Raw genomic sequence first — 17,504 nt, forward strand, 5'->3', positions numbered from 1 at the left:
TGTACTTACAGACAGTAAAAACTTATGTACACAATCACGGTAAAAATAAATGTCATGGATGACAGCAGTAAAAAAATACTTAAGTACCTTTTTGTTTTATTAGACACATGAAGACGATTAGGCCTCAAACATAATAAAATAATTGTAATATAATCGCTTACCTGAGATCGTTTTTAGCACATATTAGTTGAATAAAAGCATTTACTGCACTCTTACACATTTAAAATGCCGAGTAAAAGCAATTCGGCTACTTTTACGAAACATTTTTGCTGAGAAAAAGCAGTGCGGCTGCTTTTATAGAACACTTTCACTGAGTAATAGTAAATTGCTAATGTTTATAGAACAAATAGTCGAATAAAAGCACTATCGTTGCTATTAAAACACTAGAAGCGCTTTTATCCACTTTTACTCAACTCTTGCAGCATCGATTTGCTTCTTATACAGCGCTTACTCGATTTTTATAACACTTTTAGTCTGTATAAGTGCGCCTTTTCGCGTTAAGTAAACGCTTACAGGACTTTTATTCGACTGTCTTTACACCTTTTATAGCACCAAAAAGCGAAAATAAAAACGTGCTCTCAACTTTTATAGCAGTTGCTAGTTGGGGGGCGTACAAAAAATATAAAATTCGAGGAAACGAAAACTTGATTATTACTTTCCACGAAAATTATTTGAAACATTATCGGTTGAGCACTGACTTTATTATATTAAAAAAAACTATTAAAACGACATAAGGTAGCAAAGATACGGAATTTTACTTGTAGGGCTTTTTTGTATCGTGTGAAGATTAGAAGCCTCCATTTTTCGTGGTCTGACACGCAGGTGCCCGGTTTTGTACACTGTGATGCCTAAAATCCTTCACAAATATTTCCTTTTACATCAGGATAACTGTTCTATTTTGTCCAAAATACGTTTATTAATTTATTATTTTGGGAAAGAAGAGGTGTTAAAGAGTAATTCTCAAAAAAGTGGCATCGAGTTTTTGAATTGAATGTATGTTTATTTGCTCTTTTTCATATGAAACAAAAATGTATCTAGATAAACTAAAACAATGTTTATCGAGGCCAAGTCATTATTTTTATTTAAATTTAAGACTTATTTTTATAAAAAATAAAGAGTAGCACTTTTCACTGTAACCTGTCTTGTCCAAACGCATCGCTCTTCCAGTTTTAGTTCTTTAGATTTTATAAGCACCAATTTATGTAAATAAAATATCATGCTGTATAATAACATAAACAATACCTTTTAAAATGTACATTGCACGGGCCTTATATATATATATTTTACAATAATATTCACGCACGAAGTTTGTCCAAGGATATTTTCACTGTAACCTGTACATCCGCGGTTTTGCATCTGACTCATACACAGAAAATTTTATTTAGATCATAACTATAGCAAAATATTAGGTAAGTATCAAGCTAACCACCGTAGGGTATCATCATGACCCAAGTGTCGTAGTTTCGTAGAGACAAGTGGTTAAAGGCAGGAATCTGGGGTTTGTAACGGAATGTTAACTTTAACTTGTCTCGATTATTTTATGAATTTGGTATGGGGCCTAATGTAATAATATCATTTTAATATCGTATGAAGGTTTATTCATCTATACTAAATGTGAGACTTTCGTATTATTATCCGTTCAAGAGAAAAAAATAAAAAATAATGTATTTTTCACTGTAACCTGCTTAACTTTAACCTGTGTTCAATGTATAGGTTATTGTAAGTCTTGAAAATAACTTCTTCATTTCCGTTGAAGTAGTAAAACATTTTTCATTCTTAAAAGTAAAAAAAATACAAATTTTTTTTTCATTAACTTTAAAACCTGTCGATGCCACTTTCTTGAGAATCACTCTAAAACAGGATTAGAGGGAACGAGATTAAATGTAGAGAAGGCAAAATTATACCATATCTCAGCAGTGTGACTCACGAATGGATGGATTGCAAAAAAAAAAACTGTGCAACTTGTACTTCTACGTACAATGGAATCAACTAACTTAAAACTAATTACAGGTCCTTAAGAACGCTTAAGTACAAACAGCAACACTTCTAACTGTACATCGGTGTACTTTATTACAAAAGGCATAAGATCCACCGATGTACAGTTAACAGTGTGGGCGATGGTACGTACAATTTTAATGCCATTCACCCGAATTGGCCAATATTAAAAATATTATACTAGACGTTCCAAGCGTAATAAACGGGAATAATCATTTAATATTTTAATACATCGACACATTCATTATACATCGACGTTTTGGACGATTAAGCTAGACTATTCGAGACGTACTAACTTTTTCCATTCAGAACCTATACCCCAAAACGTAATTCAAGACCAAAAAAAGTAAGAAAATGTTGCCACTTTTTACTAGCGCGTCTTGTATTTAAGTAAAATTAAGTAAATAAAAGTACTTTTTTAAATAGTAGGAGTAAAATTACTAATAAATAAATTATCTTAGTGTGATTATTTATCAAAAGGATTTTACTATTTTACAAACAAATTATTGCAGTGGCAACATTTTCTTACTTTTTTTGGTCTTGAATTACGTTTTGGAGATTAGTGTATCGTAGAATTGCAAATTTTGCGCATTTCCTATGTTGTCTCAAAACATATTTATACGGGAAATACCTTACTCCACGCATGCTCTAATCTCTACGGGTTATAAAGCGCTAAAAGCTTTATGATTTACTAAAAAGGGGCATGTATTTTGTTGCTCTTGAAAAGGTTACTAACCTTTACATCTCTAAAAAATTCACCCTTTCCCGTAAAAACAGAAGCTTTGTTTTATGGTATAAAATTAATTATGACTTTGCATATGTTACTACCTAATCCTATACCATTATAAAGATGTTTTTTAAACACAGATGAAGCTTATACACCAGGTCGTTGCCACGACGTAGGTACTTTGCTCTTGATTACATTTTTGTGGAAGTGCTCACGTCTATAGAAATTTATTTTTAAGGACTTTTACGTACTATAGTTACCGTAGTTTCAAATTTCCTACTATAAAGGTGACGTTCGGGTGTCCACTGCAGCTGCATTACTGATACGGGATGTACCTACCTACTTCATAATCGCGGTGGCGAATGTCACACGAAATTGACAGATTGTTAATTATAACAAATATTTTATTGACATTAGTAAAATAAATAAAAAATATATTGTAAGAAAAAATATAAATTATTATTAATTCCTCACCCTAAAACATATTTACAAAGTGCAATTTATATAACAGGTGTAACTTATTATTTACCTTAATAAAACATCTTACTGTCTTGGCGGTTTAGTATTAGGTTTTGCTAAGGGGCTAAAGGTCGTTGGTTCTATGTCTCTCGATTTAGGCCTCCTCAAAGCATTTTGGTAACGTTGTTTCGTGTAACGGGCTGGCTTTCTGTACATAACTATCCTTACGGGACGACCATGGATTCTCAGTGGTGCAGATACGGGTCTAATTATTATCTTTGTTTTCGCAGGCACAAAGGTATGAATGTGTCGGATTTGTTGAAACGGCAGCTGATTCAAAGGCGGCGGTGCAATATAAGTCAAAGGAACTGGCTCAACCTCTACTAAAGTTTTTAATTTCTGTGGTTTATTGTGAGGTTCTAAAGGCAATTGTTGAAACTGCGGTGGCGCATACTGTCTGAAACCCACATTCTGATTGTTTTGGTTCGACGGCAAAGCTTGAATGAAGTTGTTATCGGAATTCGACGGTAAAGGTGTAGTGGCCTCAGGCTCTCGTACAGTCGCTTGAGTGTTGACCTGTTTCGTGGTTGTCGGTTCAGTCCTAGAGTCTTCATCGGGTACAACGATTGGTGGAGATGATGGGATGAAATTTATTGCCGGCGGTGGTCCGAATGGATAGGGTGGTAGAAGGATGGTCGCGACAGGTGCGGCTTGGGCCGTCGCTATAGCGATTGCTACGTTTGGCTCTACTGGTAAATTTGGTTGTGGTTGCACAGGCACTGGAACTGCTTTAGGAACATGTTGCACTATCACTGGTGGAGCATGTACTGCAGGAGCTACAGGAACCACGGGCACTGCGGGTGCTGCTACCAATCTGTTGAATGTTCTCTCAAAGTACTGAGAGCTTGCTGCGGTAACCACAGGTGGCCCAACGGGAGCTAAGGCAGGTCCTACCGCCACTCCGGAACTACACACATATCCGCATGTTGAGGAAAGTAGTAACACCTGTAAAAGACCACGATGATTACCTTTTTATACGGTCAAATTTAAAAAAAAGTTCAAATCTTTATGTTATCACAAAATTTACCGTTATTAGCATTTTCTCGAACATCCGACTGTCACCACTTTTGATATAATAATGGGGCGTTAGAAAATGGATGCATGCTTTTATATAGGTGTAACAAATTTTGTATTGTGGTGAGGCAACGTGGCGGGTGCCGCGGAATACCTAATGGTTCAATGGGTAAGGACAGGTCCTTGGTGGCTACGAAAATCGTATTGAAATTACGACGAAGGAATAATAATAAACGGCGGCCAACGTGGAAAGTACTTCCTAGGTACCTTATATTGCGTTTTGCTAGTTGTAACATGTCATAACATTACCATTAGATCGTATTAAGTAATATTCATTGATAACGTGGCTTCAGGGACCACAATGTTCATTTTGCTGTTCTTTTTTTAGACGTAATGTGCTACGATAACTTTAATTTTATATTAAAACAGAACAGATAGTTTTAGTAATAGGTAACTATTTGTTTGAATACTAATTGTTTGATGTAGGCTCAAAATGTTTAATAAAAAAATTACTACGTCGGTGTGTTTTGTTATTTAATGATACTTAAGTACATCATATAATTTAACAAGACCGAAGTGATCCCATGAATGTTCCGTGAACAAAGTTTTGTACGGAACACTAAACATTAGGGACTTTACTATACAAATAGTAGAGAGGATATAGCCTTTGGGGTCAAAATAATTCCCACAAAGACGGGGTTTGATGTTTTTAGTTCTTTGTGTGTATCTTTATGACATACTAAAAATATATCAAAATATATTCATGCAAAACGCATTTATTGACATTTGAAATTTGAAAAATCAAAAATAATATTAAAAATCGTGTGTGGTATCAAATAACAGGAAATTACACGCTAAAAAAGATTGTGAGATTGATTTTACAAAATAAAAATAAAAAACAAAAGTAGTGGCTTAAAAACTGAATTTTTTTCAATGTTGAAAGTTATTTTCTACACTGAAAACAAAACTAAACTATTATAGTTTTACACATCAAAATACATTGTGTAAAAGAAAAGAATATTTAATTCATGAATACTTATTTTTAATTATATTATTATAATATGAAAAATATAGGCTCACAGGCTCTATATTTTTTTTAAAGTTTTATCAATAAACTGAACGCACTTCAAAGGAGGTGATTGGCAGAATATAAAAAACAAAAAACGATTGTAGACTAGTCATCCGAATTTGCTCGATCGAATTCTTGGCCGGAAGTGAGATATTTGATATTAAAGGACTCTTTTTTTAGTATGTTGTAAATAATTCTTTAGTATGTTCTAAAACGGTGGCGCATAGCAAAAATGTTCTTATACATAAGTAATCTGCATAAAATTACCCACAAGAAAGATTCAGTACAATTTTTCGCTAGGATCAATATTCAAAGAGATATTAACGCGGGAAAGTTAATTATAATCACTTCTAAGGTCCCTTTTTTTTAGTTTTTCGTAAATAACTCGTAAACGGTGGCCAATATAAAAAAATGTTGTTAAATGTTAATAATCTACACAAAATCGTCTATAAAAAAGATTCAGTACACTTTTCGCAGGGATAATTACTTAAAAAGATAATAAAGAGGGAAAGTTAATTATAATAAATTCTAAGGTTCCTTGTTTATACTTTTTCGTTAATAATTTGAAAAGTATGACTCATAGCAAAAAATACTTATACATAAATAATAAACATAAAATTTCCTACAAGAAACATATATGGAACACTTTTCGATAGGATCAATATTTAAAAAAATAAAGCAGCGAGTAAGTTAATTATAATAAATTTAAAAGTCCCTTTTTAGTTTTTCGTAAATAACTTGTAAACTGTGGCCCATAGCAAAATAGGTCATACTTTACAAATTATTTACGAAAAACTAAAATAAAGTGACCTGTGAATTAATTGTTATGAACTTTCTTCCTTTAATATCGTTTCTAATATTGATCCTAGCGAAAAGTGTTCTACATGTTTCTTGTAGGAAATTTTATGTTTATTATTTATGTACAAGATTTTTTTTGCTACGAGTCATACTTTTCAAATTATTAACGAAAAAATAAAAACAAGGAACCTTAGAATTTATTATAATTAACTTTCCCTCTTTATTATCTTTTTAAATATTAATCCCGGCGAAAAGTGTACTGAATCTTATTTGTAGAGAATTTTGTGTAGATTATTAACATTTAACAACATTTTTTTATATTGGCCAATGTTTACGAGTTATTTACGTAAATCTAAAAAAAAGGGACCTTAGAAGTGATTATAATTAAATTTCCCGCGTTAATATCTCTTTGTATATTGATCCTAGCGAAAAATTGTACTGAATCTTTCTTGTAGGCAATTTTATGCAGATTACTTATGTATAAGAACATTTTTGCTATGCGCCACCGTTTTAGAACATACTAAAGAATTATTTACAACATACTAAAAAAAGAGTCCTTTAATATCAAATATCTCTCTTCCGGCCAAGAATTCGATCGAGCAAATTCGGATGACTAGTCTACAATCGTTTTTTGTTTTTTATATTCTGCCAATCACCTCCTTTGAAGTGCGTTCAGTTTATTGATAAAACTTTTAAATAAATATAGAGCCTGTGAGCCTATATTTTTCATATTATAATAATATAATTAAAAATAAGTATTCATGAATTAAATATTCTTTTCTTTTACACAATGTATTTTGATGTGTAAAACTATAATAGTTTAGTTTTGTTTTCAGTGTAGAAAATAACTTTCAACATTGAAAAAAATTCAGTTTTTAAGCCACTACTTTTGTTTTTTTATTTTTATTTTGTAAAATCAATCTCACAATCTTTTTTAGCGTGTAATTTCCTGTTATTTGATACCACACACGATTTTTAATATTATTTTTGATTTTTCAAATTTCAAATGTCAATAAATGCGTTTTGCATGAATATATTTTGATATATTTTTAGTATGTCAAAAAGATACAAACATAGAACTAAAAAAATCAAACCCCGTCTTTGTGGGAATTATTTTGACCCTCACCTACAAGTTTTCATACAACTCCTCTACTAAAAGTCCACAATAAAAACAGAAAATAGTTCAGTAGTACAGAACCTATATAAACAAAATATAAAATGACTGTGAAGCGTGAGTTGATTTCAAGAAAAAATACTTCGTAATATAGTAGTATACCCTATAATGGACACGGAACCAGTAATGGGACAAAAAAACACAATTCCTCTAAAATAAGTATATAAAAGTAGTTTATAAACACTGGATATATTTTTATCATAAATAAGAGTCATAGAGCTGATTATGTTTGATTTTTTTATTAAACTCGGTTATTTTTTAAGAAATGTGCGTCAACCCAAAAGTTGTCGTGCCACTGAAAAAAAATTTCACTAAAAATTCTTAACAACTTCGCTAAGAGAGGTGAGTTAATTTATTAAATTTTAATTAATTAATACTTAATGAAAACTAGAATGTGTTTTGTTAATTGCATTTACCATGAGATAAGGTCTACAACACACTATGTTGTGACTCCACAGATGTAAAAAAATATTGGTATTTGGCCCAATCCCATTATAGGAGCTGTAAAACTGCATACCTCCTATGATGGGACAATTGACATAATGATGCTTGCCATGCCATAATTTCATGTTTTAAACAATACAGAAGTAAAATGTAGTTACGAAATATGTCAACCAGGAGGTACTTAGGATAAATTAATATCGTTTTTCCAAACTTTTATTTAACTTGCCTTGTTAGTTAGTGTGGGTCAAATCTTGGTAGCTGAATTTGACCCACTTTTCGATTTCCGATTCAGTTGAAATTTTGTGTAAGTACGTAATTAAGTATGCAAATCGGATGATAATGCAATATTATGATAACATGGACTTGATCTGATGATGGAGACAGGAGGTGGCCATGGGAACTTTATCGCAATAAACCCTAACTAATTGTGTTTGGGTATATTAGAATTGTCTCGATAAATCTAATACAATAATAATTGGCTGTGGAAAGAAAAATACATTCAGCGATAAAAGCTTATACCAAAAATTGATTTTTTTGCCATAACTTATTCCCCATTTCAATATTTTATACTGATAGAGCAATGTCCATTATAGGGGGCCCATTACTGGATCCACGTCCATTACCGGGGGCCCATTACTGGAGCTTTGGTGTCCATGACTGGAGAAAAAAAGCATAGTTTTAATTTGTTAATTATGTGGAAACTCATTGCAGTATCTTTGATACAACACGCCTAAAACATGAAAGGCGGATAGGACTTTCATCTTTTAACACGCTAAGCGGAAGACCATTTACATGTACAAGGGAAATATCATAAATACTCCAAATTTCCTCTTAAATGTCCCATGACTGGTGCTGTTACTATATAGTATTTGATGTACTTACGGAACCCTTCGAGTGCGAGACCGACTCGCACATGGCCGGTTTTCCTCAAATCATTAATTAATTATTAATTAAGACAGGTTTATTATACCTATCATAAAAATATATCAAATATGATTTATTTATATACTTACATGTTGAATAGTTAGGTACCTACCCTTTGTTTCAATACTTACTTTTAATAGTTATTTGTTTTACAAGGGGGCAAAGTTGTGTTCTAATATTGATACCCGAGCAAGCAAAAGATTCCAAAATTGGAATTTCGAAAAATGGAATCTTGAGCGTTGCGAGGGTTTCAAAGCACGAGGGTTAAACAAAATTTGCCCCCGAGTGAAACACAAAATTTTTCACCACACAAACCCGAAGCAAATATTAAATGTAAAATATCAAACAAAAACAAACCAAATCAAATTCAAATTAATGTTATTAAATATTTATCATCCAAAATCATCATTTAAAAGTCAATTCTACCAGCAAACATAAGAAAACAACTCAAAATTTGCATTTGATTACTTTGCCTCACATGTGAATTACTAATAGCAAAGTGCAACTTTGCTATCCGTTTTTGAAGTGCAAAGTAAGCCTTTCCGAGATGCTGTGGTGAAAAAATATAGTCCTATATTATCCATTGCACTAACTACGGATAACACGGATGTCAAAGGCATGTCCACCGAAAAATTATTAACAAGAGATTAATTCATTTTGGATCATATCGGAATAGACCTTAGTACCTATTGCATCTACGACCACTGAAATCATAATGACGATCGCTTTCTCAGGCGTGGATAGAGCATCCGCTACTTTTGCACCTTTGTACAGTCGACGTCAAAGATATGTTTACACTTTTGCACCTTATGTGCAAAAGTGTAAACATATCTTAGCCTTATGCCTTTGTTATAAGGCGAAAAATGTAAACATATCTTTGACGTCGACTGTATATGCAGCTGCAGAAAAATTCTAAGGTAATCCTCTACGTTTAAACTTCTGTGCAGGGTGCGCAGGGTGCAGCCCTGAAAAGAAATGCGGACAGTAGGTATAGGTAATGTGTTCATGCAATTTTGCAGCTTGTAAGTCGCTAGCAGGTATATCGGAGTGACCAAGGTGCTCAATAAATACAATATATAAAAATTACAAAAAAATTTAGAGGCGTGTTTATACATAAGAGTATCTAAGCCACTTCGATGTATCTGATGTCGACTCTGTACTAACGCATACTACAGAATATGTTATGTTTTATCTATAAGGCTATGATGATGAACGTATTTACCTACATCAGAGACTTGTAACGTTGTGACTTGTGTGAGTCGAAGTTTATTCATGTTTTTAATGCTTTTGAAGATAGATAATTTTGTTTTCATATCTAGTTGGTATTAAAATGCCAATTTATGACATTTCATACCTGTTTCCTGCATTAGAAGGTATAAGCTATTCCAAAAAATCCCTCATTAAAAAATCTAATTGGTGATGGTTAACTTTTACCTTTTCTAATTAATCTTTTGCCAATCGATACGAACAAGTGAACTTAAGCAACAACAGAACTAATTTGTTTACAACAAAATATAATTTTACCTAGTTCCTAACTGTATTTTATAGCAAAACATACCTACTATTTCGAGTTCTCTAGCAACCAATGTAACCATACGCCTTCGCCTTACATTTTGAAACGCCTTGCATCATTCAATCTCATAGCAGTTAGATTGTTTTGCTGTTTATTTCATACAGGCACCAATACAATTGTAGGTGCTTACTTAAAATATAAAATGCTGAAGTTGTGACTATAAGGAGATATCTAGGTAACTATATCTTAAAAAATATGAAAGATTAAAGAAGGTTACAAAATAAGTAAAGTTCAAAAAATAGGACGCTTTGTTTTAATGTTTTAATGTTTATTTGGGCACAAACGGTACAATAATACTTACAGATATTAATATTATTCAATACATGAACCAGTGAAGTTGCCACTAACTACTAACACGTATACAAAAAATAAACAACGGAATAACAACTAGAATATCCACAGAGCAAACAAACATTTGTCGGCATTGTTAATGAATTTAAAAATAAAGGAGAATAATGAGAAAAAAAAAAATCAGTTAAAAGTTAAAATATTCTAAACATTAAGTATTCAAAGTACTAAGAACCTCATGCTTAAACTTAACTAACGGAATGTTAAACATATCAATGTGTGAGAAAAGATTATTATTACACTTGCACGCTTTATCAATGAAGGAATTCGCTTTGTATTTTTTTCGCGTAAAGGGGATGTGAAAGAGTTTGTGATGTCGTGTGTTCAAACGAGGAGTTCTAAAATTAATTTTATTTATTAAATAAGGGGAGTCAATATGATTTGTCAAAATTTTATATAAAAAAGTTTGATCCTTTAATGTGCGCCGACCTTCGAGCGAAACCAAATTTCCGACGTTTGGCGGTTGATTAGATTTGTAGGCTTTATATTTTAAATGTTTACTTAGTTTTTTCTGGATTGCCTCAATGCAGTTGATGTAACATTTATAGCTAGGATTCCAAACGGTGGATCCGTATTCGAGAACTGGCCTGACTAAAGAGTTAAACAACATCCGTAAAGTATCAGCCTCTTTGAACTCTTTAGTGGTTCTTAAAACAAAGCCGAGTAGCCTGTATGCCCGATTTGTTATGTTCTCTATATGGTTGCTGAATAATAATTTGCTGTCTAAATGTATGCCTAAATCCTTAACATTAGAGACTCTACGTATTATTTCATTATTTAAATGGTAATTGAATTCTATAACCTGTCGTTTTCTTGTAAAAGTTATAATATTACATTTTTTTGTGTTTAAATGTAGGTAATTTTTTTGACAATAATTATACAATCGTGTTAAATCAGCCTGTAATGCAAGACAGTCATCTTTATTTTTAACTACTTTCAATATTTTTTTATCATCTGCATAAAGTAAGCAGGTAGACGATTTAAAAACTGAAGTAACGTCGTTTATAAAAATATTGAAGAACAAGGGTCCCAAATGCGAACCTTGGGGGACGCCAGAAGATACAGGGATAAAACTGGAACAAAAGCCTTTGACTGCCACTGCCTGACTACGATCGCGAAGATAAGATGTAACCCAGCGCAAGAGATTTCCATGCACTCCAACGGACTCTAGTTTTTGTAATAGTAGAAAATGGGATATCTTGTCAAACGCTTTGGAATAATCGGTGTATACGACGTCCACCTGATAACCCTCGTCCATGCCACAAAGGACTCTGTCTATGAATTCGCACAAATTTGATTCAGTGCATTTTTTATTGACGAAACCATGCTGTTCCTGGACTAAATGGGTTCTTAAAACTGGAAAAATCTGGTCATATATAATCTTTTCGAGCAATTTGGGTATTATATTGAGTTTCGAGATAGGTCTATAATTATGGACATCATGCTTATCTCCACTTTTAAACACCGGAGTAACAAACGACTGTTTCCAGAGTATTGGCATAACACCCGATCGTAACGACTTATTAAAAAGTGCGGCGATAGGTTCCGACAGTTGACTACGACATAAGCGCCAAAAAATTGGTGGAATTCCATCGGGGCCTGCTCCTTTCTTGGTATCAAGTTTCCTTAAGTAATTACACACTAAATCTGAAGTTAAATTTACATTACTCAAAACTACTGGGTTAATGGCTGCGGGATATTCTGATAAGGTACTAGCTAAAGGTAGGACCGCAGGTTCAAAAACAGATTGGAAATAGGTATTGAAAATGTTGCATATACTATCTCCACGGGTTACTTTTTCATTATTATAATTCATTGAATTGGGTAAACTATTGCAATCTCTTTTAGATTTGACGAAGCGCCAGAAATATTTACTATTGATTTTTATTTTCGTTTCTGCTAACGCCAAGTATTTTTGGTAACATTTTTCTTGTACTTGTTTTTGTCGATTCCGTAACAATGTGAAAGTGTCATAATCCTGTAACCGACCGTATGTTTTCCATTTTTTGTGGTATTTAAGTTTTTCGGACACGATTTTGATTAGAGCCTTTGTATACCAGACTGGGTACCTGTTATTTGTGTAAACAGTTTTTGTCGGCACATGATTACATATTATTTTATTTAGAATTTCATAAAAACTTCGCACACATAAATCTATGTCATTTATATTTAAACAGTTATCCCAATTTACCTGTGCGAGTGCAGAATTTATAACGTCATAATCGGCAGCAGAGAATAGACTAACTTTACGGGGCGGAGGGCGAAGTTCCAAAAAGCTTATACGTAACAATTTAATTTCAAGAGCTGGATGATGTTTGTCTTCCGGAACTAAGGGCATACCAGAACGCGTGACTTCGCATCTCATGTTGGCTATTACCAGGTCTAACAGTCTTAAATTATGGTTAAATATGCAATTAAATTGGTTTAAACTATTGAAGGAAAGGAAGGCTCTGAGAGTTTCCACAATTGTACAATTATTATTGCTTGTGCCAGTCAATAGTTGAACAGATGAATCCAAATTCGAACAGTCAGTTGACCACTGGGCCTGGCTAATATTAAAATCCCCAACAATAAGGAAAGAGTCTCCATCATTTTGGATTATAAAGTCAGATGTGGATTCAAAAAATTCAGCTTCGACGTCTAACAAATTAGAGCAAGGTGGAAAGTAACAACAAAAGAGGTGGCAGCGCACCTTTCGAGACCCTTCTGAAGTACATAATGACAATCTGAGAAGATCAGCGGAACAGTTACGCGAGGGCACACAGGCGGTACTTTCAATTACTAGACCATTACGAACTGCGATCAGGACACCTCCTCCAAGGGTATCACCTCTCGTATGATAATCTCTATCGTTTCGGTAAACAACATAACGAGAGTCAAAAAGCTCCGAGTCCAAAATACCCGGAAGTAGCCAAGTCTCTGTAAGACAAATTATATCAGCATTAGTATACAAAAGATTATTATAGAGAACGCTAGTTTTTGTACGAAGGCCACGCACATTTTGATACAACACTGTTAAGTTATGGAACGTGTCCATATATCTATAGTTAATATAATTACTACTTTTTTGAGGAAAACTCCCGATATTATATTAAAACTGTAAACAACGTTAAGTTGATCACACGAATAGACAAACGCGATGTGATTAATTATAATATTTGTAGTATCCCTGACTTTCAAAAAATTTAAATATACAAAACAAGCAAGAGAAAAGCAAATAAGGATAAGATATATCAAATACGCTGCTCTTATTTGATCTTTTTTAAATCTTCACTGCTGATAATGTTCAACACTGGACTTGTGTCATCTCGTCGCACCATAATACAACAGTTTCTAACCCAAACCCACTTGTAACCATTTTCTTTAGCAGTTTTCTTGGCGTCTTTGAGAAGGATCTTGTTGGCTCTTGTCAGGTGGTCATTAAAGTAGATAGGCGAGTTACTTCCTGCGAAACCGGCGTCGCATGCCTTAAGGTCTTTGAGCTTTCTGAATCGGCTCAAGCAGTCATCTTTTTTATAACGGGCTAGAAAACGTACAATGATGGCCTTAGGTTTTTTCGTATCGGAAGGCATTATACCAGTTACTGCTGCAGAAAAAGATTATGTATTTTAAGTATATTAAATTTCATGTTTACTTACTACAGCAATGCTGCTCCAGTATTGCGGTACAGCATTGCTGCCGACTGCATTGCTGGAGCAAATGTGTAAATTAGTGTCGATGTCCGTATAATTGACATTTCCTTCGGCAGTGCAGTCGACAGCAATACTGCAGTAGTAACGCTGGTGCAATAAAAGAAAAGGTATTAATTATATGATTTTTAATAAATAACTATAAAACTTAGACTAGGCCTATTAAACGTTGACATTGACAATGTGAAAAACCATTGCGTAACTCTAATTTGCATCGAGAAGCCGGCCATCCGGCATGTCCAACGCAAGTTCGCTAAGCATTTGCCGTAACTGCATTTGAAAAGTTAGTATATTATGTAGCTTATTAAGTTGCAACAAGGTTGATAATCGAATGTTTTTAGAATGTAAGTTACACACAAAAACAGAATATCTATATTAGTCAGCACGACATTTGTAGCATTGTTCAATTGTCTGTCTAACGCTTAGCTAAAAACAAAATGCATTTGAACGACTGAAAGAATTAGGGTCAAGTGAATGACAGTTGTTAAAAGGTAAGCTTCATACTTTTCAGCATTTTCACGCTTTTCAACACTGAATAGAATTGAATAGATTATATTTAAGAAGTAAGATTGAAAAAGGCTATGCAGTTGCAGCAAACGGAAAAAGCGAAACACCAGCCGCCCGGTAGGTTAGTGCGGTAATTTAGCACAATAGGCAGGTACGTGCCTACGGTGAAAATTTAAGGGCCAAAGGTATGTACTGTAAAACGTTGTACAATTACTACACGTGCGAAAAGGTAATTCGCAACTCGTGTCGATTTAAAACACTCCATTCATTTGCGAATTTCCTATTTTTCGCACTTGTATCGTAATGTACTATTATTTAATCAAAATTAAGCATAAAATAATGACTTTAATTCATAATTGCTTAAGTATACGCTTCCCATTCATAAAAAATAATGTGAACAAAAAAAAATCGTAATAAGAAAAACGTATCAACATACATACGAGAGGTAGGTACGAGTAGGTACTTATACAGGGTGTTTGGTCCATCGTTTGCCAAATTAAAATGGCGGATAAGTGGGGTAGTTTTCTATCTTTTCACGCCCTTTAAAATTTTTTTGGGGCCACGAGTTTTTTTTTGTTTTTTTGAAAAATCTTCAGGGCCGACTTGTTTAAACTTAAATTTAAAAAAAAGTAAGTGGTAGAGTGATGTCTAACGTTAAACGGTTTTATCAAAGTTTAACTATGGACGCGACGCGACGTCGGAACCTAACAGCTTTTGTGCTATGTAAGAGGGAGATAGCACCTTCAACTAGGTAAATTTACGAAAGATAAGTTTTAAACCTTCACAACCAGCAAACCTCATCGCTGAAAAAAAACCCGCGTGTGATCGCAGAAAAAAAAAACTCGTGGGCCCAAAAATTTTTTGAAGGGCGTGAAAAGATAGAAAACTACCCCACTTATCCGCCATTTTAATTTGGCAAACGATGGACCAAACAGCCTGTATCTACCTAACATATTTATAAATAATCTATTTACGCAACTCTTCGTTGCAAAGTAAGACTAAATAAGCTAGGTGTCACCCTTTAAGTCGACCTGAGCCGACTAAGTACCTATCCAAAAATAGTTGACTGTTACACAGAACGTTGCTAAATCCAATAAGGTTAAGAAGGGTTCGTACCATCGCCCTCACTCTTAACTGTCTATCGGTGGACCTTATGCTTTTGTAAATCGGTCCACCGATGACAGTTAAGAGTGTTGCTGTTTGTACGTTGATATTATCCTCCTTAGAAATTAAATTCAGAGCTAAACGCCCAGTGTGCAATACGCTGTACCTACATAAAAGTTTATTAGATGTCAGTTTTAAATTTTCGCGCATAATTGGAATTTACCTAGAGGTCGTGAATGGTCGGTTCAGTGGCGACCATTTTGACAGCTGAGGTTTGACAGATATTCATAGACAAGTGTTGTACTTCCGCAATTATTCAAACACGCGCGACACATGGGTATATACTTTTTTTTTGTAATTATCCTGTATACAGGCAAGTAAAGGCAAGTTTAACCAACGAAAAATAATTTATTTCACATATCACAAATGAGTCATGGTGTGCTGATGGCTAAGTTAGAAGGCAACGACGGGAGCGGAGTAAGGGGCTGCGACGTAAGGGGCCGAGACGTACGGAGCCGAGGCCGCCACGTAGGGCGCGGAGGCGACATATGCGGCCGGCGCGGCCACGTACGCGGCCAGCCCGTTGTGGAGGCGGTGGTAGTACTGCGAGCTGGAGGCCGTGACCACAGGGGCGGGAGCGGCCGCCACCAGGGGCGCCGCAAATACGGTTGGCTTACCCGCGGCAATGGCGATCAAGGCAGAGATGACTACGATCTGTAACGAAAGAAATTCATAGCTGATTATAATTTTTCAAGGGTGGATTCGATTAACAAGCATTTAAAATGTATGTACTCACAAGCTTCATCATTTTGTAGGTTTTGTTTAAGTGTTGCTTGCTTGTTGATGATAAAACAAAAGACTGATACCATAAGATCGGCATCGCCGGGTATTTATACGAACCACGCTGCACATGGCGTAACGGTGTGCCCGTCTGCGGCGACGTCTCTGGCATTGGTCAGGGCGTGATGAGAATCTAATATTCTGTATCACATATACTATCTACGAATCTGAATCTGAACCATTACCTTTGATCGAAATACTTTTACTTTTAAAGTAAATTTTGTATTGTTATACTTTTCTAAAACACCTTTAGGTACTCACAGCGGCAGGTACAACAATAATTATTCAGAAACATATGAGCGTGTCGTAGTTAATATGTTTTTACTTTTCCCAGAAATTCAACCATGTGTGGTTGTTGCCATGTCATTCCATAATTCGTTCGTTGTCGTTCATTGAAGTTCCATAATGTTTTATTCCTAGGATGTTTGTAATTATGATATGCATTATACTGGTAGACAATGTCGGGGCTATTTTAATAACAAAAGCTGGTGGGTTATGTAGGTAGTACGCAGAATTAAGCGTAACCATTATATTTTGTCAGTTGTTCTGGAACAAAAGGTTTGCTAATCAATTACATGTTCGTGTATTTGAAAGGGCGGTACATTATAGGTACCTGTCTACATACTTACGGAGTGTTGCATAATAGGACATAGGGTGACAAGTGCTGATAAAGTTGCTAGATAAACCAAACTTTCAGAGTATTTACAACCATATTATCGACTAAGTAACTAATGCTTTTGTCAAAAAATAGGTTCTTTGACGTAACCATACCCAACAAA

General features: G+C 34.3%; 3 protein-coding genes across 3 annotated transcripts in view; 1 reads left to right on the forward strand and 2 right to left on the reverse strand.

Annotated features, from left to right (window-relative positions):
• The window catches only part of LOC134795561 (programmed cell death protein 5), a 487,306-nt gene that overhangs the window by 73,593 nt on the left and 396,209 nt on the right, over nucleotides 1-17,504 (forward strand). The gene's annotated exons all lie outside the window — the stretch shown is intronic.
• Nucleotides 3,160-4,536, reverse strand: LOC134795789 (uncharacterized). Its single transcript, XM_063767725.1, has 2 exons — nucleotides 4,269-4,536; nucleotides 3,160-4,186 (listed from the first exon to the last, which is right to left on the reverse strand). Exons 1-2 carry the CDS (start codon nucleotides 4,290-4,292, stop codon nucleotides 3,266-3,268), a joined length of 945 nt encoding a protein of 314 aa, XP_063623795.1. The 5' UTR covers nucleotides 4,293-4,536; the 3' UTR covers nucleotides 3,160-3,265.
• On the reverse strand, nucleotides 16,282-16,799 carry LOC134795790 (cuticle protein 16.5-like). Its single transcript, XM_063767726.1, has 2 exons — nucleotides 16,682-16,799; nucleotides 16,282-16,599 (listed from the first exon to the last, which is right to left on the reverse strand). The coding sequence occupies exons 1-2, from the start codon at nucleotides 16,763-16,765 to the stop codon at nucleotides 16,339-16,341; spliced, it is 345 nt and encodes a 114-aa protein (XP_063623796.1). The 5' UTR covers nucleotides 16,766-16,799; the 3' UTR covers nucleotides 16,282-16,338.

The sequence above is a fragment of the Cydia splendana genome, chromosome 12 (genome assembly GCF_910591565.1).
Source record: "Cydia splendana chromosome 12, ilCydSple1.2, whole genome shotgun sequence".
Taxonomy (NCBI): Eukaryota; Metazoa; Arthropoda; class Insecta; order Lepidoptera; family Tortricidae; genus Cydia; species Cydia splendana.

What these genes read in the sequence shown, in the direction of transcription:
- LOC134795789 (XM_063767725.1), bottom strand. Translation starts at nt 4,292, where the DNA reads ATGTTCGAGAAAATGCTAATAACG. An exon ending in TCGAGAAAATGCTAATAACG is followed by an intron (nt 4,187 to 4,268) that starts GTAAATTTTGTG and finishes GGTCTTTTACAG; the next exon opens with GTGTTACTACTTTCCTCAAC.
- LOC134795790 (XM_063767726.1), bottom strand. Translation starts at nt 16,765, where the DNA reads ATGCCGATCTTATGGTATCAGTCTTTTGTTTTATCATCAACAAGCAAG. An exon ending in CCTACAAAATGATGAAGCTT is followed by an intron (nt 16,600 to 16,681) that starts GTGAGTACATAC and finishes CTTTCGTTACAG; the next exon opens with ATCGTAGTCATCTCTGCCTT.